General features: G+C 41.8%; 1 protein-coding gene across 2 annotated transcripts in view; it reads right to left on the reverse strand.

Moving 5' to 3' along the window:
* Positions 1 to 332: 332 nt before the first annotated feature.
* Positions 333 to 20,132, reverse strand: part of spryd3 (SPRY domain containing 3) — a 77,170-nt gene continuing 57,370 nt past the window's right edge. For both annotated transcript variants that reach the window (XM_030734834.1, XM_030734835.1), the window contains exons 9-11: positions 14,060 to 14,179; positions 12,321 to 12,469; positions 333 to 3,219 (exon numbers count right to left, since the gene is read on the reverse strand). In XM_030734834.1, the coding sequence (XP_030590694.1) occupies positions 3,085 to 3,219; positions 12,321 to 12,469; positions 14,060 to 14,179 (404 nt within the window). In that variant the 3' untranslated portion in view covers positions 333 to 3,084. The remainder of the gene's footprint in view (positions 3,220 to 12,320; positions 12,470 to 14,059; positions 14,180 to 20,132) is intronic.

Consider the following 20,132-nt stretch of genomic DNA (forward strand, 5'->3'; position numbering starts at 1 on the left):
GTGTGTATACGGCTGGGTAGCATTTTCTATATTACAGCATAATCTATCAGATTTATATTTAAAATCTGAAGTAACTGAAAATTTGCAGTACAAAGAACATCTGCAGAAAGCAGCACAACACAGAAATACTTAGTAATAAAGTAAATTACACCACTGAAAAGGATGATCCCCGTTCACTGTCACACTAACGTTCTATATTTTTAGCCACTAATAACTTATTTATAATCAACACTGGCTTACCTAATCCACTGAGCAACAACACCATGAAGTGGAAATCAAAACAATTCACCATTTTCTTACATTACTGGAACTTTTATTGATGTTTCAACATGTATGAACAAGGCCATTATAGTGCAATTCAACAAGGCAAATTTTTTTTTTTTTCTTACATAAATTCTTGGTGAGTGCGTTTGTAGACGCTACAAAACTTTCACTGCGTTTAGCTCTAATTTGGTTGAACTGCGGAGCTTTTATTTGTAAACCGTTGTACTGAGTAAACTTCGATATACGTGACTCCAAAACCCTGGATGGAGATGTGGCTAATACTCCCCACATCGGTGTCTCGTTTATATCTTTGCGCTGTCTAGCTTTAAGTCTCTATCCACCCCTGCATGTGAGGAAAAAAATATGTTTACATCTTTACATAATTGGCTCTAAAACAAACACGTGACGACTAAATACAAACACACACTCTCCAGCAGATGTGATTTAATAGTTAACCCTGTGTATTAGATTTCTAGCATCACCGTCTGCATGAAGCTATGGATGATTTAATTTGTGAACATGCCAAAGAAACCTGCTGTTTGCACCTTTTAGGAAGGCGAGGAGGAATGTTTATTTTACAGGGATGCAAATGTAGCAATGGGAAGATGCAGAGGAAACCAGTTTGGTTTAGCTGATGCAGAATAATGATGGCGATAACTTTTCTCCCTTTAACCGTAAATTAGAAACATGTGGAAACCAGCTCCGACTGACGTGATAGGACAAACTCGACAATCACGCCTGCACGGATCGTTTCAGCTCGAGTCTGTGTCGCAAAGTTCGACTTAACCGGCGTTCACCAATTCGGCTAAACTCTAAGTGTTAATGTGCAACTGTCACAACACTTTTTACAGCTTAAACAAGAAAGCAAACATTTTAAAAGCTTGGAGGGAGAAACTGATTGCAAAAGTGAATTTTCTTGGACTTGCACCAAGCTGTCAAGAAAGAAACCCCCAGGAGTGATCTCTGACTCGGATTTTTAACTTTAGTGCTCTGCTGGGTCTGTCACCACATCTGCCTTTTATCACTTGAAAAATATTGCTAAAGTGCGACCTTTTCTCCCTCTGACTGAATCTGAGAAACTGATGCAAGCTTCACCAAGCAGGAAAAGAAGCTGCGTGAAATTAAATAAAATTTAAAGCTGAACTAAATGAAATCAGTAGATGGGCAAAAAAATAAAACTCAGAAAAACGCGATCTTACTCCTGGACTCTGTACTGGCTAAAAACACGCCAGCTTCAGATGTCACACAAACACAAAGAAATCTAACTTTGTGACACAGACTCCCAGTGCTGCTGCTGCTCACCGTGCAGACACACAAACACATCATTAAAGTGCTGGTGGCCCTACACACACACCCACACACACACACACAAACACAGATGTGGCACACGCAGCAAATAAACACCATCATAGTTACTGTCACATCACAAAGAGGGAAAGAAACTAGCAGACTGTTTAGAACGATATCACTGAAACCTTTGAGGTCAAAATGGAGGGGAAGAAAATGAAGATAGTAAATAATTCTTCATATTGAGGGCAAACATGCAGAGGGAGTAAAAATATCACATTACAGTAGAGTGTGATGCAATCTAATCCAAACGTCCTGCACCTGATGCTTCTGTGTGAGGTTTTCAGAGTAGGTTTTACCCTCAGAGGTGCATTTTGTTTGGTTGTTTTTAAAGTTTGTGGTTATTGTTATGGCTGTAGTGTGTTGTGTTGCATCAGGCAGCATTTCACTGGAAGATGTTCCTGTTATTTTGTCCACCGAGTATGTGCATGTATTCCCTTAACGGCCTCCGTTTCACATAAGTGCAACAAATCGCGTTCCCTGAACTTCTGACGTAGAAGATAAACTGAAAAGTATATTTCACAGATTCCTCGTAGAAAATATACCTGACACGTTTTTGTTTTTTTTTTTTTCCTCATTTGTAATCTCACTATAAAACACTCACAAAGCTCTTCATCCACTCTGAGGAAACGTCTGTGCTGCACACTGGCAGCGTCTTATGTTTGGTTGTGTTTACTGAACTTGTGATCCAGACACAAAACAAAAAAAACAAAACAAATAAATGAGTGTTAATGCACATCTGAGATACTGAAACAGATCCACTGCTGACCTCCAGCCAGCTCTGGGAGAGCAGCGAGCGAGGTGGGGCAACAGCAGGTCTCCGATCGCTCAGAGGAGGGCACCCTCACCCAAAGAGAAGACGTGGAGAGGTTAGGAAAGAGAGAGAAAGAGAGACAAAGAAAAAGAGAGGAGGTGGAGAAGGGGGGTGTCTATTCCCTGAAACATAAACTGCCAACGAGCTCTGACTCGGCACAACTGTTGGCCTCGCTCTGCTTTGCTTGGGGTTGTGACAAATGAAATAAACTAAGTGTGCCAGACCTCATGAGAGGGATTTAACAGCTCAGTATTACAGAGACACACTGCATGCAGGAGGACGTTAGAGGAGAAGGGTGATAGCAGTGCAGATTGCATAGAATTAACAGTTAAATGTCTCTCTGGAGTTTTTCCACTTTGATGTGCAGCTGTGTGTTCCTGCAGCGAGTACTCTGTAACCTACACAGCACACGTAGGACCTGTCACTGCTGCTTTACAGCCACGAGGCCGGCTGTCCACCGTGACAGCTGTGAAATGTCTCATAAATAAAAGTCGGGGAAGGAAGACGACAGCAATGTGCATGAGTGCAGCTGAAGTGAATGTGTTCTGGCGAGTGTTAGTAGCATGCTAGGCTACCGTGGGTGAGCTCTACAGCGAGGTCAGCTGTTTGCAAAGCGTCACAAGCCCCCCGCCTCCCCCAGGGCCGGGCCCTCATCAGGCTCATCCGCTGAGGGGATGCAGGTCCACTTTCACCTTCTCACCGCTGCTCAGCATCCCCACGGTGGGGTAGAGGCCCCCAGGAGGGACGACCATCTCTCTCCGGCCCATGAGCTTCCCATTCCTCGTGAAAAACACCTGCAGGGCATCAGAGAGTTAACACACACACACACACACACACATAAGCCTTTTACTGATGGAGCGCTGGAATAATTGGTTGTGAAAGGAAAGTCTTCGCATAATGGCTGACACTAAAATTTGAGAGCACTCAGTATGCCAGTTGTAAACAGGAATTATGTGCAGTTAGGAAATATCGTTAAACAAATGGGTGACAGGGTAATGTCTGCCTTCTTGAGGGAGGGAAGGGGGGGTCAGTGTTTACAGTACATGCCTCTACTAAATCAGCAAGTGATCAAACATTATCCAGCTGTTCTCAAAAGAACATCAACAAGCTTTTCAATGCTAATACCGCGAGCTTCTTTCCAAGTCTGAGAGCAAATACCGACACACTAAAACAACAAGCAAAGTACTGTCGAGTGTGCGTCTCCAAAAAATCCAACTGAGTCACATATCAAGCATTTACTGTACCGCCCACTCGAAAAAGAACGGCTTAGCCTATTTAATTAGAGATGAAGGGTGAGGGAAACATACTTCATTAGGCTGAACAACAGCAGCGGCGTGGCGGCGCAGTGTAAGGAGCGGTGCATTGAGACTAATGGTTCCTGCTGAGTAAATATTGACAGATCCATGGATTACGCCTGTTCTATTCTCACTCACTTGGGTTTCAGTGCTCAAACCCGCTCGATGACCCCTCAGCCTCTGCTTTCACAACTGTGCAGGCGAGCGAGCCAAGCAGCTACGAGTCAAGACAGAGTAAAGAACTGCAGTAATTAAAACAGTAAAAAAAACACAAAAAAAAACAGTTGGAACATGAAGTTAGATGATTAGAGCGTACAGAGAGCTACTGCACATTACAGAAAGGCGTGGTGAGACGGTGCATGCATGTGGGTTGCAATATGAAGGCTGGAGCAATGGTTCCCATAGGAGCCATGTTACACACGAATATGAAAGTAATCATTGTGAGGCAAGTTGCTGTGGTTTCTTCTGTTGTAAGTAATATAAAATAATGACTGAGATCCCGCTGCGAAGTGCACTCCGTGAAGAGCTGCCAGAAAATAAATAGGTTAAAGGTACCTTGAGGAGTTTTCGAATGCTGAGGAGAGATATTTTTCTCCTCAGGAATGCTTTCTAACGGTTCTCTTTTGATTCACATTTCTACTGATCAACAGGTGGCGCTAATGCAGCGAGAAAAACAGCAATGTGCCATCATGTCTCTATAATCTCATCTTGAAGGATGTCTCAATTCCTAATATGCACTCAGAGGAGAGAGGAACGAAGACGGAACATAAATCGAGACACATCGAGATGCTGCACTGAGATGGAGTTTCAGGTTACAGGTAGGGTGACCAGATTCCTATAAATTAAATGAGGGGCAAAGAGCAGTTTTTGGTGGGAAAATGCGAGGTGTGTAACTAATGCTGAGTGTTACGGTGTTACCTGGCCCGTGATCAGGGCTTAAATCACGCCTTTCGAGGCCTTGGCCCCACGTTCGCGCCTGTGACACTGCGTGTGGCATCTCACCGCCACAGCACCCCCGTTTGGTTATTTTGAGCAATTATCTTCATCTGGTTTTGCACACACATCATTCTACACACTTGTAAAGCAGTGCATGGATGAGATGACATCACTGATATGGACTTACACACATCAAGATTATTGTTATTTAATAAACCTTTTGTAATCCTTATACAGTTGGTGGCATGACTCCGTTCTGTGTTGAGGTCTACAAAGCCAGTCCCAACACTGAGTGTATGCGGGATTCAAACTGTGGTCACTTGTGGGTCAAAACGCTTCATGTTACTGCCAATCTGCCTACAAATACAAATGTGGATCTTTCCACCTTTCTTAAAAGTGGAAAATCTTCACTTGTGTCCATGAACGCAAATCAGTGGAAATGAGTCTAACGAGGAAAAAAATCATGCCCAGCAGGAAAAATGTAAAAAAAAAAAAAAAAATCTGTGTCCAGAAATAAAAATTCATGCGTTACATGTCGTAATTATTTGACAGACTTGCATTCGTGCAATAGTGATGCTCCACCTTGGCATTGATCTAGTAAAGGAAATGGCAGGGTTGTTGCAGCCAGACAGGCTGGGCTGAGTATGTCAGAATCTGCTGATCTGCTGGGATTTTCTCACACAACCACCTCTGGGGTGTACACAGAGCGGTCCAAAAAGGTGAGAATATCCAGTGAGCGGTAGTTCTCTGGATTGTTGATGCCAGAGGTCTGAGGAGAATGGGCAGACTGCTTCGAGCTGACAGGAAGGCAACAAAAAATCAAATAATCACTCATTACAAACACTCAGTATAACCAAGATATGCAGAAGAGCATCTCTGAACATGCAACACATTGAACCTTGAAGCAGATGGGCTACAGCAGCAGAGACCACACCAGGTCCCACTCCTGTCAGCTAAGAACAGGAAACTGAGGCTACAATTTGCACAGGCACACCAAAACTGGAAAATAGAAGACGGGGGAAATGTTGCCTGGTCTGATGAATCTTGAGTTTTGCTAACATGTGGATGGTAGGGTCAGATTTTGGTATAAACAACATAAAATCATGGATCTATCCTGCCTTGTATTAAAGATTTGGGCTGGTGGTATCAACTGCATGATGCTATCATGTCAGTAGGGACCAAAATCTCTGAGGAATGTTTCCAGCATCTTTTTGGATCTATGCCATTTAGAATTAGGGCAGTTCTGAAGACAAAACTAAGGTTTACCTAACAAACTGACTGAGGACTTATTTCAAGCTCTTTTCTTAGTCATCTTTGGACCATATAATTTCTAGTGAAATGTATTCAATCTTTTAAAAATAGAGCCAATCAAAATGTGGGACATTTTCTCTATCAGTCGTGATGTCCCAAATGGGACATCAGGTCACAAGCAGGAGAGTGAAGGGCAGAGGTGATGAGGAGAAATAAATTAGATTATCCAAAGCTGCATTACATTATTGTATGCAGAGACAAAAATAGCCCAAGGGTCTGAAAAGTGAAGCCAATATTTAATTGAGTTAGTTGGATGGAAAAGTCTGAATGTATAGAAATCTGTGACAAAATGGCCTTAATTCTCATTCGATTTATGGGTTTGGTGAACAATTTCTTGATATCTTTATGGTCTCAATATCTAGTTTGGAGATTTCTTTTAAACAGTATCATGATCATTTATAGGAGTTATTCTCAAATTTATTTTTTTATTTATTTTTTTTGGCTATGCCCTACTTTGGAAGCCACCAAGTGTAAAGGTGCAGAGGTCGCCAACTTTCTGCAGAGTCAGCTGCTACAGACCTCCAAACTATGTGGCTTTCAGATTAGCTCAAGAACAGTGCATAGAGAGCTTCAGGGAATGGGTTTCCATGGCCGAGCAGCTGCATCAAAGCCTTACATCGCTAAGCACAATGCAAAGCATTGGATGCAATGTGTAAAGCACACCACCACTGGACTGTAGAGCAGTGGAGATGTATTCTCTGCAGTGATGAATCATGTTTCTCCATCTGGCAATCTGATGCAGAAGTCTGGGTTTGGCGGTTGTCATTTGCATTCTACCAAGTGTAAAGTTTGGTGGGGGGGGGGTTTCAGGAGTTGGCTCGGCCCCTTAGCTCCAGTAAAAGGAACTCTTAATGTTTTAGCATATCAAGACATTTTGGACAATTTCATGCTCCCTGCTTTGTGGGAACAGTTTGGGGATGGCCCCTTCCTGTTCCAACATGACTGCACACCAGTGTACAAAGCAAGATCCATAAAGACATGGATGAATAAGTTTGGTGTGGAAGAACTTGACTGGCCTGCACAGAGGCCTGACCTCAACCCAACAGAACACCTTTGGGATGAATTTGAGCAGAGACTGTGAACCAGGCCTTCTCTCATCCAACATCATTGTCTGACCTCACAAATATACTTCTAGAAGAATGGTCAAAAATTCCCATAAACATTCCTAAACCTTGTGGAAAGCCTTCCCAGAAGAGTTGAAGCTGTTATAGCTGTAAAGGGTGGACCAACATCCTATTAAACCCTGTGAATGAAGAATGGGATGTGGCATTCAATTCTTCATATGCAAGTGAAGGCAGACGAGTGAATACGTTTGGCAATACAGTGTATTTCAATAGGAAGTATATTTTGTGTTTGCAGCACATATGATGTCGAGACCATTCACCAGGGACAGGTCACCATGGCAAGCAAGAAAACAGTGCTTTAAAGAAATGGTAACTGTTGTTTGAACCTTGTTTCTAAACCTAACTGATACGGTTCTAGCAGGGCCTGCTGTGGTTTTGCCCCCATGGGTGTCTTGCTCTTACTCCTGCCTTAAGTGCCACCCTCCTGTGCAGCTGATTCTCCTCAGTAATTGGACTAGAGTACTTAAGGCGAGGGAGAGGATAGGATCCAGCGCCAGAGAGTCTTTTTGTGTTGCAGTTTGTGAACTGCACAAGTATGCTGTTGCTTACTCCTGCTCTGTGGAGAGAAGGGTGTTGGTGATTTAGCCTTCTTGATTTGCTCCTTTGTTTAGTTTCCAGCTGCTGGTTTTTGTTGTTTTCTTGCTTTTGGTGGAGGTGGCAGTTTGTCTATTTTAGTTTAATTATTAATAAAAACCTTTATTTTGTTGCAAGTTTTGTCCTATTGTGTCCTTTTTCAACCTAGTCGCTTTTTGTTACTTCCCCCCACACCCCCTGGACACTTAGGAGAATGTAACAAATGGTGGCTCATCCAGAGAAGGCCTGGAAATTGCATTATTTGGTTTTTGATATACTTTGTTTATTGGTGGCTAACATGGTATTACCTGTGGAGTATACAACCTAAGTCAGGTGAGTGTCCAGCTGAGCTTTTTAAGTTCTTTCTTCAGGCACTCTTTGTTGTTTAGCCTTTTATTATTTTTTGGAATAATCCTGGGCAGGGATAAATTCCCTGATGAGGAGCCCAACATGCTCCAGGTAAAGTGTGGTGTGGTTTAAAAACGGGGCTTGCATTGGTTGTGTAGCTCTCTGTGTTACGTTGTCAATTTAACAATTACTCTGCTAAATCTTGTCCAAGTGTTGGCAAAAATGGATGCAAAGCTGGTGCTGATGGTGCATCTTCCATGCCTCCAGCTAGAGAAGGAGGAGCGAGCTGGAACTAAAGAAACTGGAGGTAGGGACATTAGGTAGTCTGGAAACAGGCAATGGACAGACTGGCCGCTTCCTGTTCTGAGTCACAAGTTTTAATTTGGAAACTTGCCCATTACACGCTCCCATTTGTTTCAGGAGTCTTTGCTACAAGTCACTGAATTTCACTGACTTTCATGGTCTCTGGTCACAACATCAACGTTAGTCGATTACTATGTAGCCAGCCCTTTGGGCCTTTTTTCAAAAACCGATTCACTTGCAGTAAGTAGAGAAAAAATTTAATCTGTATTTGCAGTGGCCACCCTCTGCTGTATAATCGGCAAGCTATCTTCAATACAGATGAACATTTTTCAGCATATACGGGGAAAGGTTGTTCACTAAGCATCTTGGAGAGTTTGTCACAGCTCTTCTGAGGATTTGGCCTCTCTCAGCATTTTCTGTCTCTTCATGTAATCCATCTGGAGCCAAACTATCTGCTGCAGCTCTCACTGACTCTCGTCCTGTTGCCAAAAGGTAGATCTTTATGACTCAGGCTGTACTCTTACAAAAGGAAATTGGGGAAATGAATTCCTGCCACCATTCTGGCTCATGAGAGGTCATGTGTTATTGCAAAGATGGTCACCGCCCCAATGTTCACATTTACACATTCAGATGCTTGCCCATAGTGGCTGGTTGACATGAAAAATTAGACACAAACAAGTGTATACTGCCTTCTTAATTCCCTGAATCGACATTAATTTAGATCTTACTGCAACAATGCTGACTTTGGATACTTGTTGAGACTTCTGTGGTTCTTGCAGGCAAATGGAAAATATCATAGCTGTGATAAATCATGGATAGCAGCATGAATGCTCAGGCAATCACAGACACAATAACAAGCTTTTACAGCAGAGCTCATGATCTAAAAACTCCTCCCAGCACCCACGGTCATCTTCCATTACCGTATTTAAGGGTGTCTACAGGTATAAACACGTTCAATTTAACACTTTAGGGCATTTAAGCCCAAACTCGAGAAGAAAATACACAGAAAAAGTGGTAAATATACTCTTTCAAAGTAAATACATGGATGTAAGATTAAAAGCGAATAAGAAAAAAATTATATTTGGCTGAGAACTGTGTAAAAACTGTTCATTAACTGTCCCCCTCCCTTAAATTTCTAAAGTGGTCTTGAGCAATAGTTCTCCAGCTTTCTGAAGATCTTTCAAACTTTCTCTTTGGACATTTACTGCTTTCTCACTCATTTTCAGTCCAGTTCTTGAACCTGCCGATTTTCAGAGGAATGTTTTGTTTTTGTTTGCTAAACCACTCATCACAAAAACACAATTTGTTCTAATTTCTTTAGTTGAATCAACAAAAAATGTCAAAGGTAACACAGTTTATATAAAACGATTCCCAAAGAGGTATTAGCTGAAAACTTGGTGTATCTTGGCATGGTGTGCAGTGTGTATTTAAAAAAAATCTGAGGAAACTGGAGGACAAAAGAAGTGGGCGGCCTAAAAAACAATGTAATGCAGTATCTGAAAGTCTTGTTCTTGAGAAACAGAAATCCAATAAAGACCTGACACAGGACCTGAGAGATGCACCTGGCCTTTCAGTTGATCCATCTACTGTTCACTGAACCAGAAATAGTCTCAATGGAAGGGTGGCTGTCCAGAAGCCATTTTTAAGGAAGGGAAACGGGGAGAAAAGGCTGAGGTGTGCCACATCACACAAGAACTGGACTGAAAATCAGTGGCAGCAGGTCTGATGGAGTGAAGAATCGAAATCTGAAATTTTTGGTTCAAATCGTTGACAGTATTGTACGGAGGTGGTCAGGAGAGAGGTACAGCTGTGACTGTCAACAGCCATCTCCAGGTAGAGGATCTGAGATGGTTTGACTGCATTTCAGTCAGTGGTGTTGGAGATCTTGACAAAACTGATGGAATTATGATTGCAGAAAAGTATCATCAGATTTTGATCTACCATGCAGTACTGTGTGGAAAGCATCTGACTGGTTACAGCTTCATTTTTCAGCATTACAATCATCCCAAACACATTGTCAGTGCAGTAAAAGCACACCTGGATAGAAAAACACACAATGGAGCACCATCAGTCATGGCTTCCCCAGAGCCCAGATCACTGAAGCAGTGTGGGACAAAAAGCACTGTCCAAAAAATAGTACCACCTTAACATGCACTAGCATTGAATTCTTACAGTGATGTGACTATAATAACAAATGAAGCCCATCCAAACCACATTTAAGACAATTTCATACTGTTTTTTATTACTAAATGTGCAGTAAGGGCTTTTTAAGACGATGCAGCCAATTTATATTTGTGTATATAGTTCTTTTAAAAAAAACTGTACAGCATTTGCCCAGTACCAAACAACTAAAATATATAGTTGGGGACATCTAGCGGATTAACATTCCTTGAGAAATTGGCAGAGGCTGAAACCAGCTCAAATTAGAGTACTTATTTTCCCATTTCAAATATGGGCACAAAAATGACTCCACTGTGTTGGCACCCATTGGTTTTAAACTCCACAAACTAGCATTTTAAGTGATGCCATGTTAGTTTTTTGTGAGCCAGCAGTTACCATATTTTAGATGGGAGTGTTCAAGGGCAAAGTTACCAGCTAACAGTAGCAATGCTAGCTGACTATATAGTTTAATTCATAAACTTTATGGGTGCAGTGCTTTATTTAACTAGGAAGTGAAACTCTTGCAATTAATAATCTCTTTTGCAAGAGTGTCCTGGGCTGACACAGGGCTTTCAAATTGTTTTGGAGTAGCAGGGGGGCATGCCAAAGTAGCAGGCACCTTATGACCGAGACCTTTGCTGTCCTCCGTGGGCGTCAACCCCACCCACACTCAGTATCCAGGTTATGACCTCATTTGAACTGACAAGTACATAAAAATTGTATTTGTCGGTTCAAATTTTTTTAAAGATGAAGAAAAATGGAAAACAAATGCAGTTAATTATACTAGAATCCCTGGAAAATTTAATAAAAGGCTTTTAAGGAAGCTATAGATAATCTTACATGGTTCCCCTGGGTTCACTTTTGCCCAGATCAGGGGTCTTCAACTCCAGGCCTCGAGGTCCAGTGTCCTGCAGGTTTTAGATGTGTCTCTGCTTCAACACACCTGAGTCAAATATAGAAGTCATTAGCAGGACTCTGGAGAACTTGACTGCATACTGAGGAGGTAATTCAGCCATTTGATTCAGGTGTGTTGAATCAGGGACACATCTAAACCCTGCAGGACACTGGACCTCGAGGCCTGGAGTTGAAGAGCCCTGGCCTAGGACATTGGATGTTTCTGTCCTGATATTGATTCTTCACTTTTCCCATCTGTTTCGCTTTTATGAGTACTATCCCCTAAATTTTACTACTTTTAAAGACTTTCATTCAGTACTCCCATAAATATATCAACGTTATGACGACAGCAGACGATATGAATAGTCACATGGCAGTCGTGAACCAATCAAATGGCTCAGATTGAAAGAATGTAAATATTGCCACGCGTTTCCACGTGGCGGTGGAAATGGAGACGGCGGATGGTGCAAAAAATTTTTTTTTTAGGAAAATTAAAAAGTAGACGGCACAGAGTGGTGGAGTAGGCAGAAAACGTGCCTGGCGCCGGCATAATTTGAAAGCCCTGCTGACATAGGCAGCATTAACCTAGCATGTTATGCAATGGTGGGAGAAACCAGAGCAAGAAGAGAGCATACAAACTCTACACAGAAAACCTAGAAAGGCCCTACCTGGGTAAAATATGTCAGTCACCAAAACTGAAGCACGATCCTCTGGGAAGCCATAAATGAACCCTTAAATGAATTAATCTTATTGGGTTTTTTGGCACTTGCATCAACACGGAGCTCGGCTATTCCACACAGTAAGTGTTGCAGAGGACTGATGGTTCATTGAGTGCAACACTGAATCCCCCTTTTCTGGTGAAGATACTGAACGTGCATACCTCACCTTACATACGTGTAGCAAAAGTTAAACAGAGTTGTGTTGTGTTTAAAACTTAAAACTGTTCCTCACCGTGACCTTCCTGCCCTCCTGTTCCTGCTCTCCTGCCTCCTCTCCATCCTCCTCCTCCTCCTCTTCCTCCTCGTCGTTGAGGTACAGAACATTCTGGACCCTGGCGTGACCTGGGCGGACGTCCAGTCGATCCCAGTCATCTGTGTCACCTGACAACAAAGCACAAAACTGCGCGGTTAAGAAAAAGCTGCAGTTGCGGCTGCAGTTGTTGATTCACAATCATTCCCTTATAAAACATCAAATCAGGTAACAGAGTGTAGCAAGGCAGATAAGGTTAGACGACAAACTGCTGTCTGAGGCCATTTGTCAGTTTGAATACATTTCTTTCTCATGTGCAACACAATGCTTAACTGCAATGAGTAAAATCCTGTCTGGAAAATAATGGGAAACTGCAAATAAAAACAAAATTCTATATTTTTTTTAAATGAAGGGAGTACATAATACCAACATATCAAATTTTGAAATTCAGAATTTTTTATATATATAGGCTGGAAAAGTTTCTAATAACAACTGCTGGCAGAAACTCTCACAGTGAGTGAGGTTAACTGGCCACAGGCCAACTACATGAGAGGGTAAAGAAAGAGCACCCCCGAAAGGCCCAGAGTTCATCACTCTGGAGACTGTGTGGGCAAATAGGCCAATCATTTATGAATAACACCTCTCAGATGTTCATCATTTACAGTTCATATTATCATTCAAAGACTGAGTGAATCAACAAGAATCTCTGTCTGCCAAACACTAACACTGAATAACTGATTAGTCGTTAAAGCTGCACTACATTAAAAACAGACACGACTCTGTAGTGAAAATAACAGCATGGACTCAGGAACACAGCTCCTTGCTGCATCCAGAAAAGTTAAGGGGGGAAAAAAAAACAAACTAGATCCAGAAATGCTGCCAGCGATGCGGTATGACCGATCAGTATCTGATATCTGTCTGGAAATCGCTGGTGATGCATCCCCCGGGTTAAACAGCAACCGTGCAGCTTTTTATCAGTGCAAAATTTTAAAAATTAGCACCCGTGATGGTATGGGGATGCATTAGTACATGTGGCGTGGGTATCTTCACATCTGTGAAGGCATTGTTAATGCTGGAAAACATACACAGGTTATGCTGGCATCCGGTATCTTTTTAAGAAAATCTTTGCTTATTTCACCAAGACAATACCAAAGCACATTCTGCACATACTCCAATCCTCACGACAAGAGTCAGGGAGCTAAACTGGAGCCTGCAGTCCGGATCTGTCGCCTAACGAAAACATCTGGAGCATTATGAAATGAAATATACAAAACAAAGGACCCCTGAACTGCTGAATAACTGAAATCTATCAGGTTATAATAGCTAAGTCTAACTGAAGTAAAAAACAACATTAAAATAACATTTACCTAAATGAAAATTTTAAAACTGCACTTTTATTTTATGCTAATAAAAAAAAATACACAGGAAATACTTTTAGTTTTAATCTTTAACGGATTTGTCAAATGTGTCCCTATAACATGCATTTATTTTAGGGAAAATAATAATTGTTTTTTTGGGAATGTTTCAGACTGGGATGGCTATGTGATTATGAGTCAGTCACCTTCTGAACTTCTTAATTCTTGACCTTGACAAATATTGTCAAGTAATTATTTAATTTATTTAAATGTTGGGTTTAGATGACCCACACAACTCTTTTGGAATCAGGGTTGTATGTTCGGGATGTTTACTGAGTGACAGCGTAACTCTAGTTTTCCTCTCACCTTCCCCTTCCAGGATGTAGTCTCGTGGGAACATGATGCCGCAGCCCATGATGTCACCTTTGAAACAGCGAGGACCAAAAGCATCTCCAACCCCACTGCCATGAAAGATCTTCCCATCATCTACGAGTGAGGAAGAGTCAGAAATAAACTGAACTGTCCATTTAATAATTTTATTATAAATGCATTTATGTTTTTTGTGTGTGTGTGTGCGTGCGTGCATGTGTGTAGGATTTCTGCAGGATTAATTACATTAAACTTTTTTTTAAAACCGCAACCATTATCACAAACTATAAAATCATGACGTGAAACCAGCAGCGACAATACAATAACCCCTATAATTATTTTTTACACAATGTTTTTCCAGCAGTTTCCTGTAGTCTCAAGCACTCTCTAAACATTTAAATAAATTAACATGACTCAAACCTAGACAGGTAACTCATTAAAACACCATAAATCATGCTCAATCACTTAAGTTTGAGTGAAAACTGACACTAGCAGCAGCAGCAACAAAGGAACTGCTAGCGTCTCAGGCCTTGTTTCTTCAACTCTGCAACATGCAAGCTGCAACTTGTAACATAATTTTTCCTTCCCTCACACACTAATTTTGACAAGTTAAAGTAACCCAAAGAAACAACCACTAATGAGCATGCAGGAGGACTTGCTCTCAAATTTATTTGCAACTTTCAATTGTGGAACTGGACACAGCCACAATTTGCAATAACTTGTAAATCACTTTTGTGTGATGCTTCCAAACAGCGCTGACTGAACCTCCATGAAATAAAAAGAAAAGGCTTTCTGCAGCAGTTCACTGATGAAATGCATTTAATTTGTAGGTGTTTAGTGCAGAAACATTTGCAATGTAGGCAATAAAATAATTATTGTGATGAAAATTTTTCATCTTCTTCTCTCTACTTTTCTACAGTTTCACAAATCAACATCAACACAAGGCTGAGCTTCAGTGAACCGGACTGCAGTATTTTTTTTTAATGTGTTTACCACACAGGCTAATATGTGTACATCCAGTGTAGCACTAACATACAGGACATCCTGACATTCCAGTCAGATGATGACGTGTAAAGGCGAAAAAAAAACAGCCACTAAAAAACACTTGTCTCCAAAAAAAAAGAAAAAAAAAAAAAAAAGACATCAACAACATTCAAAGGAAATCACCAAAACAACACATACTATAGTTCTGAGCGACAATGGAAAAGCGGGGCAAAAGAAAAACATTGCAGAGGTAGCCTGCAGACAAGCTTTCCTCAAGTGAAGCGGCGTGGCTGCTGCTGGTAAATATTTATGGAGTTGTCATGGGACCCGTCCCCGGCTCAGGATACTGTTTAAACAATCTCTATCTGAGCACCGGGAGGCAGACGGAGACACTGTATCATTACGGCTCCCATGCGGGCCCTTGTCACAACACCACACACTAGGCAAACAGTGGAGCCACGCCGGCATGCGGCGCAGCACGGCTAAAAATAGACGAGCAGGGCTTTGGAGAGCGACAAGGACTGGCGTTGGAGGTGAGCTGGAGTGTGCAAGTCCAGGTTTGGGGCCCACGGATGGAGCTAGCTGACTGGGAGAGGAAAGGTAGGAAGAGCCTGGCAGAACATCAAGGGCTGTGGCTGCAGGGATGTTTCCTACAGAAAATTATATACTCTCACACAGTTTGCTGGCAGTTAATAGATTTGGTATTGCACATCCACAAGAAACATAAAAAATAATGGAACTGCAGAAGACACCAAGATATAATCTGGATACTCATGAAATTTACGCAGATGTGCTGTAGGGACAAACATGTTGAAATAAAACAGAATGAACTTGGACTATGACAGAAACAGCTTGGTGCCATTTGAAAGAATTCAGGTTTTCAAAGTGATCCCAGCAGAGTGTAAATGCAGTCCTTTAAGTTTAAAAAAAGAAAGCAACAATCTGCCCAGTGAATTTAAGCATCTTCTGTGTGTCCTCAAAGTTTAAGAAAAGCAGCTCCAGACATCGACGTTAAGTGTTGTTGGAGCTCTCCTGCACACAACCTTATCCCTGACATACATGTATAAAAATCTGTAAAATCAATATGGCCTTCGCTCTCACTATATTTTCCAATTATTTATCCACAGACAGCTTTTAAATATGCTGCCCTTTTTTCCTCAATTAGTCTGCAGCAAAAAAATACAGGAGCTGAAAAGTAGAGGAGTCAGGACTGGTTACTTTGAGCGGGACTGAAGCCCCTGTCCACATATAAAGGCTCTGGTTGCTTAATAGTTACGTATTTACCGTCCCCCTGTTTGTTAATCAGCTGTATTATCCGCACGCACTGGTTAGCACTTCAAACTCATGACTCAAAAAGTCAAGAGTTTGGCGGCTTCACCTAACCTTGTTTGAAGCCACCAAATGTCACTGAGATTGTTTGCACCTTACTTGTTACTTCAGCCTTAATTTTGAATTCTTGCATTTTTGTTTCATTTAACTTTTTTATTATTATTTTGTGTGAAAAAAGACAAGCAAAATGAGAATTTCACTGCATGGTATAAACCACAATTTATTTTTACCAGGCATAACAAACTTCTCTTTCTTTGGTCCATTGTCACCACTTCACTGCCAGTCACTTTGTGGATGCCCATTAATTCAGTTTTAAAGACAGTACTCTCGGTCAGTGTGACTGAAATATATTTGTTCTTGATCAGGCCTACAGACCAGTCAGTGACCAGTCTCAAGGGAAAAATGTGTTCTGCAACCACGTGGCAAGTGGTTGCTGTCAGTCGTAGCATGTTGCAAAGAGGTATATGGTACTGTAACAAAAATCTCCTTGCGATTGCTTTGTACACTAGCAGGTTGCTGCAGTCACCGGTATATAGCATGGAAGATGCCGACATGTCTGCAAAGACTTGCAAACTGCTCACCAAGCACTAGTGAAAATGTGAAAAATGCAATAAAAACCAGAAATGGAGAACGTTTGTCTTGCCTTGAAGGCAAAAGTTCTTCGCTTCCAGTTTGCGTCACAGTTTTTCAACTTTGACTACAGCTCAGAGAGTAAATGGCGAGTGTTTCCAGATGAGTTGGCGCCTTCCATGCAAACTACAGATGACTGTGGCAATCTGTTACAGACCAAAGCAATGACAAGGAGGTTTTTGTACAGCACCCTCATTGTGACAGATTTAACGTAGCGGCAGCCATCAACCTCCAGCTACCACTCACAACCTAGTTGGGCAATATATATCTTCCCTAGCAACTGGTAGTTGCCAGATGGTTGCTGACTGTTCTGTAGGCCTGTGTGATTGGGGGCTAAATGATTGCATATAATCTGGATTCTGTGTGCACTTGTACAGTATGTCAGTTGCATTTGTGTGATTGATTGTATTTATCATTGTTATAACATGATCAAGTCACTCTTGAAAAAGGGACTTTTAGGGAGATAAATAATGGATGTATAATTAAATAACACACAACTGCAGTATCTGTTAGAAAAAAAAAACTTTCAGAAGCCTTTCTGTTTTGCAGGATCCATGGTATTAATTTGTATCCGGTAGTGCTTACTAATCTTTGAAATAACTCTTGCTGCTGTTTCTTCCTTTTTCTAATTTTCATCAGTTATGAGGTCCAGTTTTCCTGCTGGATCTGCAAGTTTTTTGATGATCTGATGAACAGAGAGGATCCTATCTTTGTGTTATAGAAACTAACGACACTCGCATCCCTTTTATTTCCATCCATCCATTCACTTCCGCTTATCCTGTTCAGGGTCGCGGGGGGGGCTGGAGCCTATCCCAGCTGTCATAGGGCGAGAGGCAGGGTACACCCTGTACAGGTCGCCAGCCTGTCGCAGGGCCAACACAGAGAGACAAACAACCTTTCACACTCACATTCACACCTATGGGCAATTTAGATTAGCCAATTAACCTAACCCCAGTAAGTGCATGTCTTTGGAATGTGGGAGGAAACCGGAGTCCCCGGAGGAAACCCACGCAAGCACGGGGAGAACATGCAAACTCCACACAGAGAGAGGGAGAGGCCTGGGCCAAGGTGGAATCGAACCCAGGCCTTCCAGATGGTATTCTAACTGTGAGGCAGCAGTGCTAACCACTGCGCCACCGTGCTGCCAGTTCAAAGCTAATTTATGGTGGGTGTACAGAGTTAATTACCCTCAAAGGGGACCTCAGCTGCTCATTTCCAGCTCCGTGTTTTTATTCCTGGACTCTTAAAGAGTAGCTTTGGATGATTCACTGTTCAAAATAATCATTATTTATCTTATACTGGGCCTTGTTGCAGCCTTTCACTTCATCCACTGTGTTTTAGGGCAAAAAAGGCTGAATATTGGTAGACTATAGTGGAAATGGTGAGGGGGTGCCTGAAAACGGGCAGTTTAAAATTAGCAGAGGTGTTGACCAAGGATGCTAAACGGAGCAGCACATTGGTGATGTTGTTGAACTTAAAGTCAAGATAATAGATTTGGTCTCTCAATAACTGTCATCGCTACCAGGTGTTATATCTACAGTAGGAACAACAAGAGGGTGAAAAATGGATCTGGGCTCAGGGTTTGGCACTGGGCCCTCAGGAGGAGCGCTCAGGCTCTGTGGCTCCTGAGCAGCTAAGAGCGCCTGGCTGACGACCGAGACTAGCTGGGAAGAGAAAAACTTTCTTGTAACATGAGAGTTTGCCCGGAAAAAAAGCGGGCTTCCCTGCCCAGGGAACAATGACTTCACTGACTCCTAAAACATGAAAAATTAAGCCTAAATATTTATGATCTTCCGTGATGCCACACATGCACGTGCACATGCTGCTAAAAATGTACTACAAATTCCATTTGCAGATGCCATGTGGGTTTATCACAAGCAAAATGAGATAAGCCCACACGGCATCTGCTGTTTGTTAAAACCACATGGCAGATGCCGTGTGATGATGATATACGATATGACATACATCCTGGGCTCATTTCCCAGTGAGGCCCCAGTTGATGCATATATGAACAATATATTTCCTTAATCTCTGGTTAGAGCCACCCCAGAATAAACCAGTATAGGCTGCAGAGTCTCTGCAGTGGTGAAGTTATGTATATCTTATGGTGGTTGATGGCAAATGCTGGGGTGCCAGTCACCGTCAGTTATAATCAATCAACCCTTAATGGTGACCAGCTCTTAGCCCAATCCCTTAATTAACTGTACACATAAAGAAACACACAGCTAATTGAAATTCAATAACCTCCATGGTGTATTCACAGAGGTGCAAAATATCAAAATGCATCTTCCCCCAAAGTGCCTTTTCTTTCTAGTGAGACTATATACAAAGGTTCTCAGAGAAATGAGACTTGCAAGTTAAATTCTGTCCTTTGCATTTACTCATAATGACCACTCAGTGTCAAGAAAAGATCTTTGCAAAGCAGTTTGCATCACGTAACCCCTGGGGTAGTGGAAGCCTCTCAGGGATGTGAGTAAGGTGAGGTGTTGGATTACCTGGATCCATACTGAGCACCCATTGTAATCTACCAAATCACAGACTTTTTAATAATGCTGGCAGCGACTGATAAGTGACAGACACTAGGATGATCTTGCCACTTCTTGGTTTGTTTCACACAGGTGAATGTGTGTCATTTGCTTTTGAAGCGTGTGATTTGGTCATTCACAGGTATCGGTACATGTAGCACAGTGTTATACTGTATATGCTATAACATATTACCTTTACACCTTTTCATATTGTAGTGGAAGAACTCTAACTCATTGTCATTATTACTAACTAAAGCTAAACTAAAAATAAAAATGATGTCTTTAGCTAACCAGCATGAGCAAGCTGTTGTGTATCAGCTTGTACAGTGTTGTATTATTGTGTTGTTCTGAAGTTATTAAATAGTCTTACAAATACCACCCATATCATTGCACAGTTATACACCCATTCATCCATTTTCTTCCATTTATCCAATTCAAGGCCACGGGGTGAAAGGTGGGGTACAACCTGGACAGGTGAGCAGTCTATTGTAGGCCTTAAACGTGATGGCAGTCAAAATACCTTGGCTATCTTGTTGCCAACAAGTGTAAATCATGAGCAAAAGAACATACTTTGAGAATAAGATATACGTCAGACCCCTTTT

Source organism: Archocentrus centrarchus, chromosome 7 (assembly GCF_007364275.1).
Source record: "Archocentrus centrarchus isolate MPI-CPG fArcCen1 chromosome 7, fArcCen1, whole genome shotgun sequence".
NCBI classification, from domain to species: domain Eukaryota; kingdom Metazoa; phylum Chordata; class Actinopteri; order Cichliformes; family Cichlidae; genus Archocentrus; species Archocentrus centrarchus.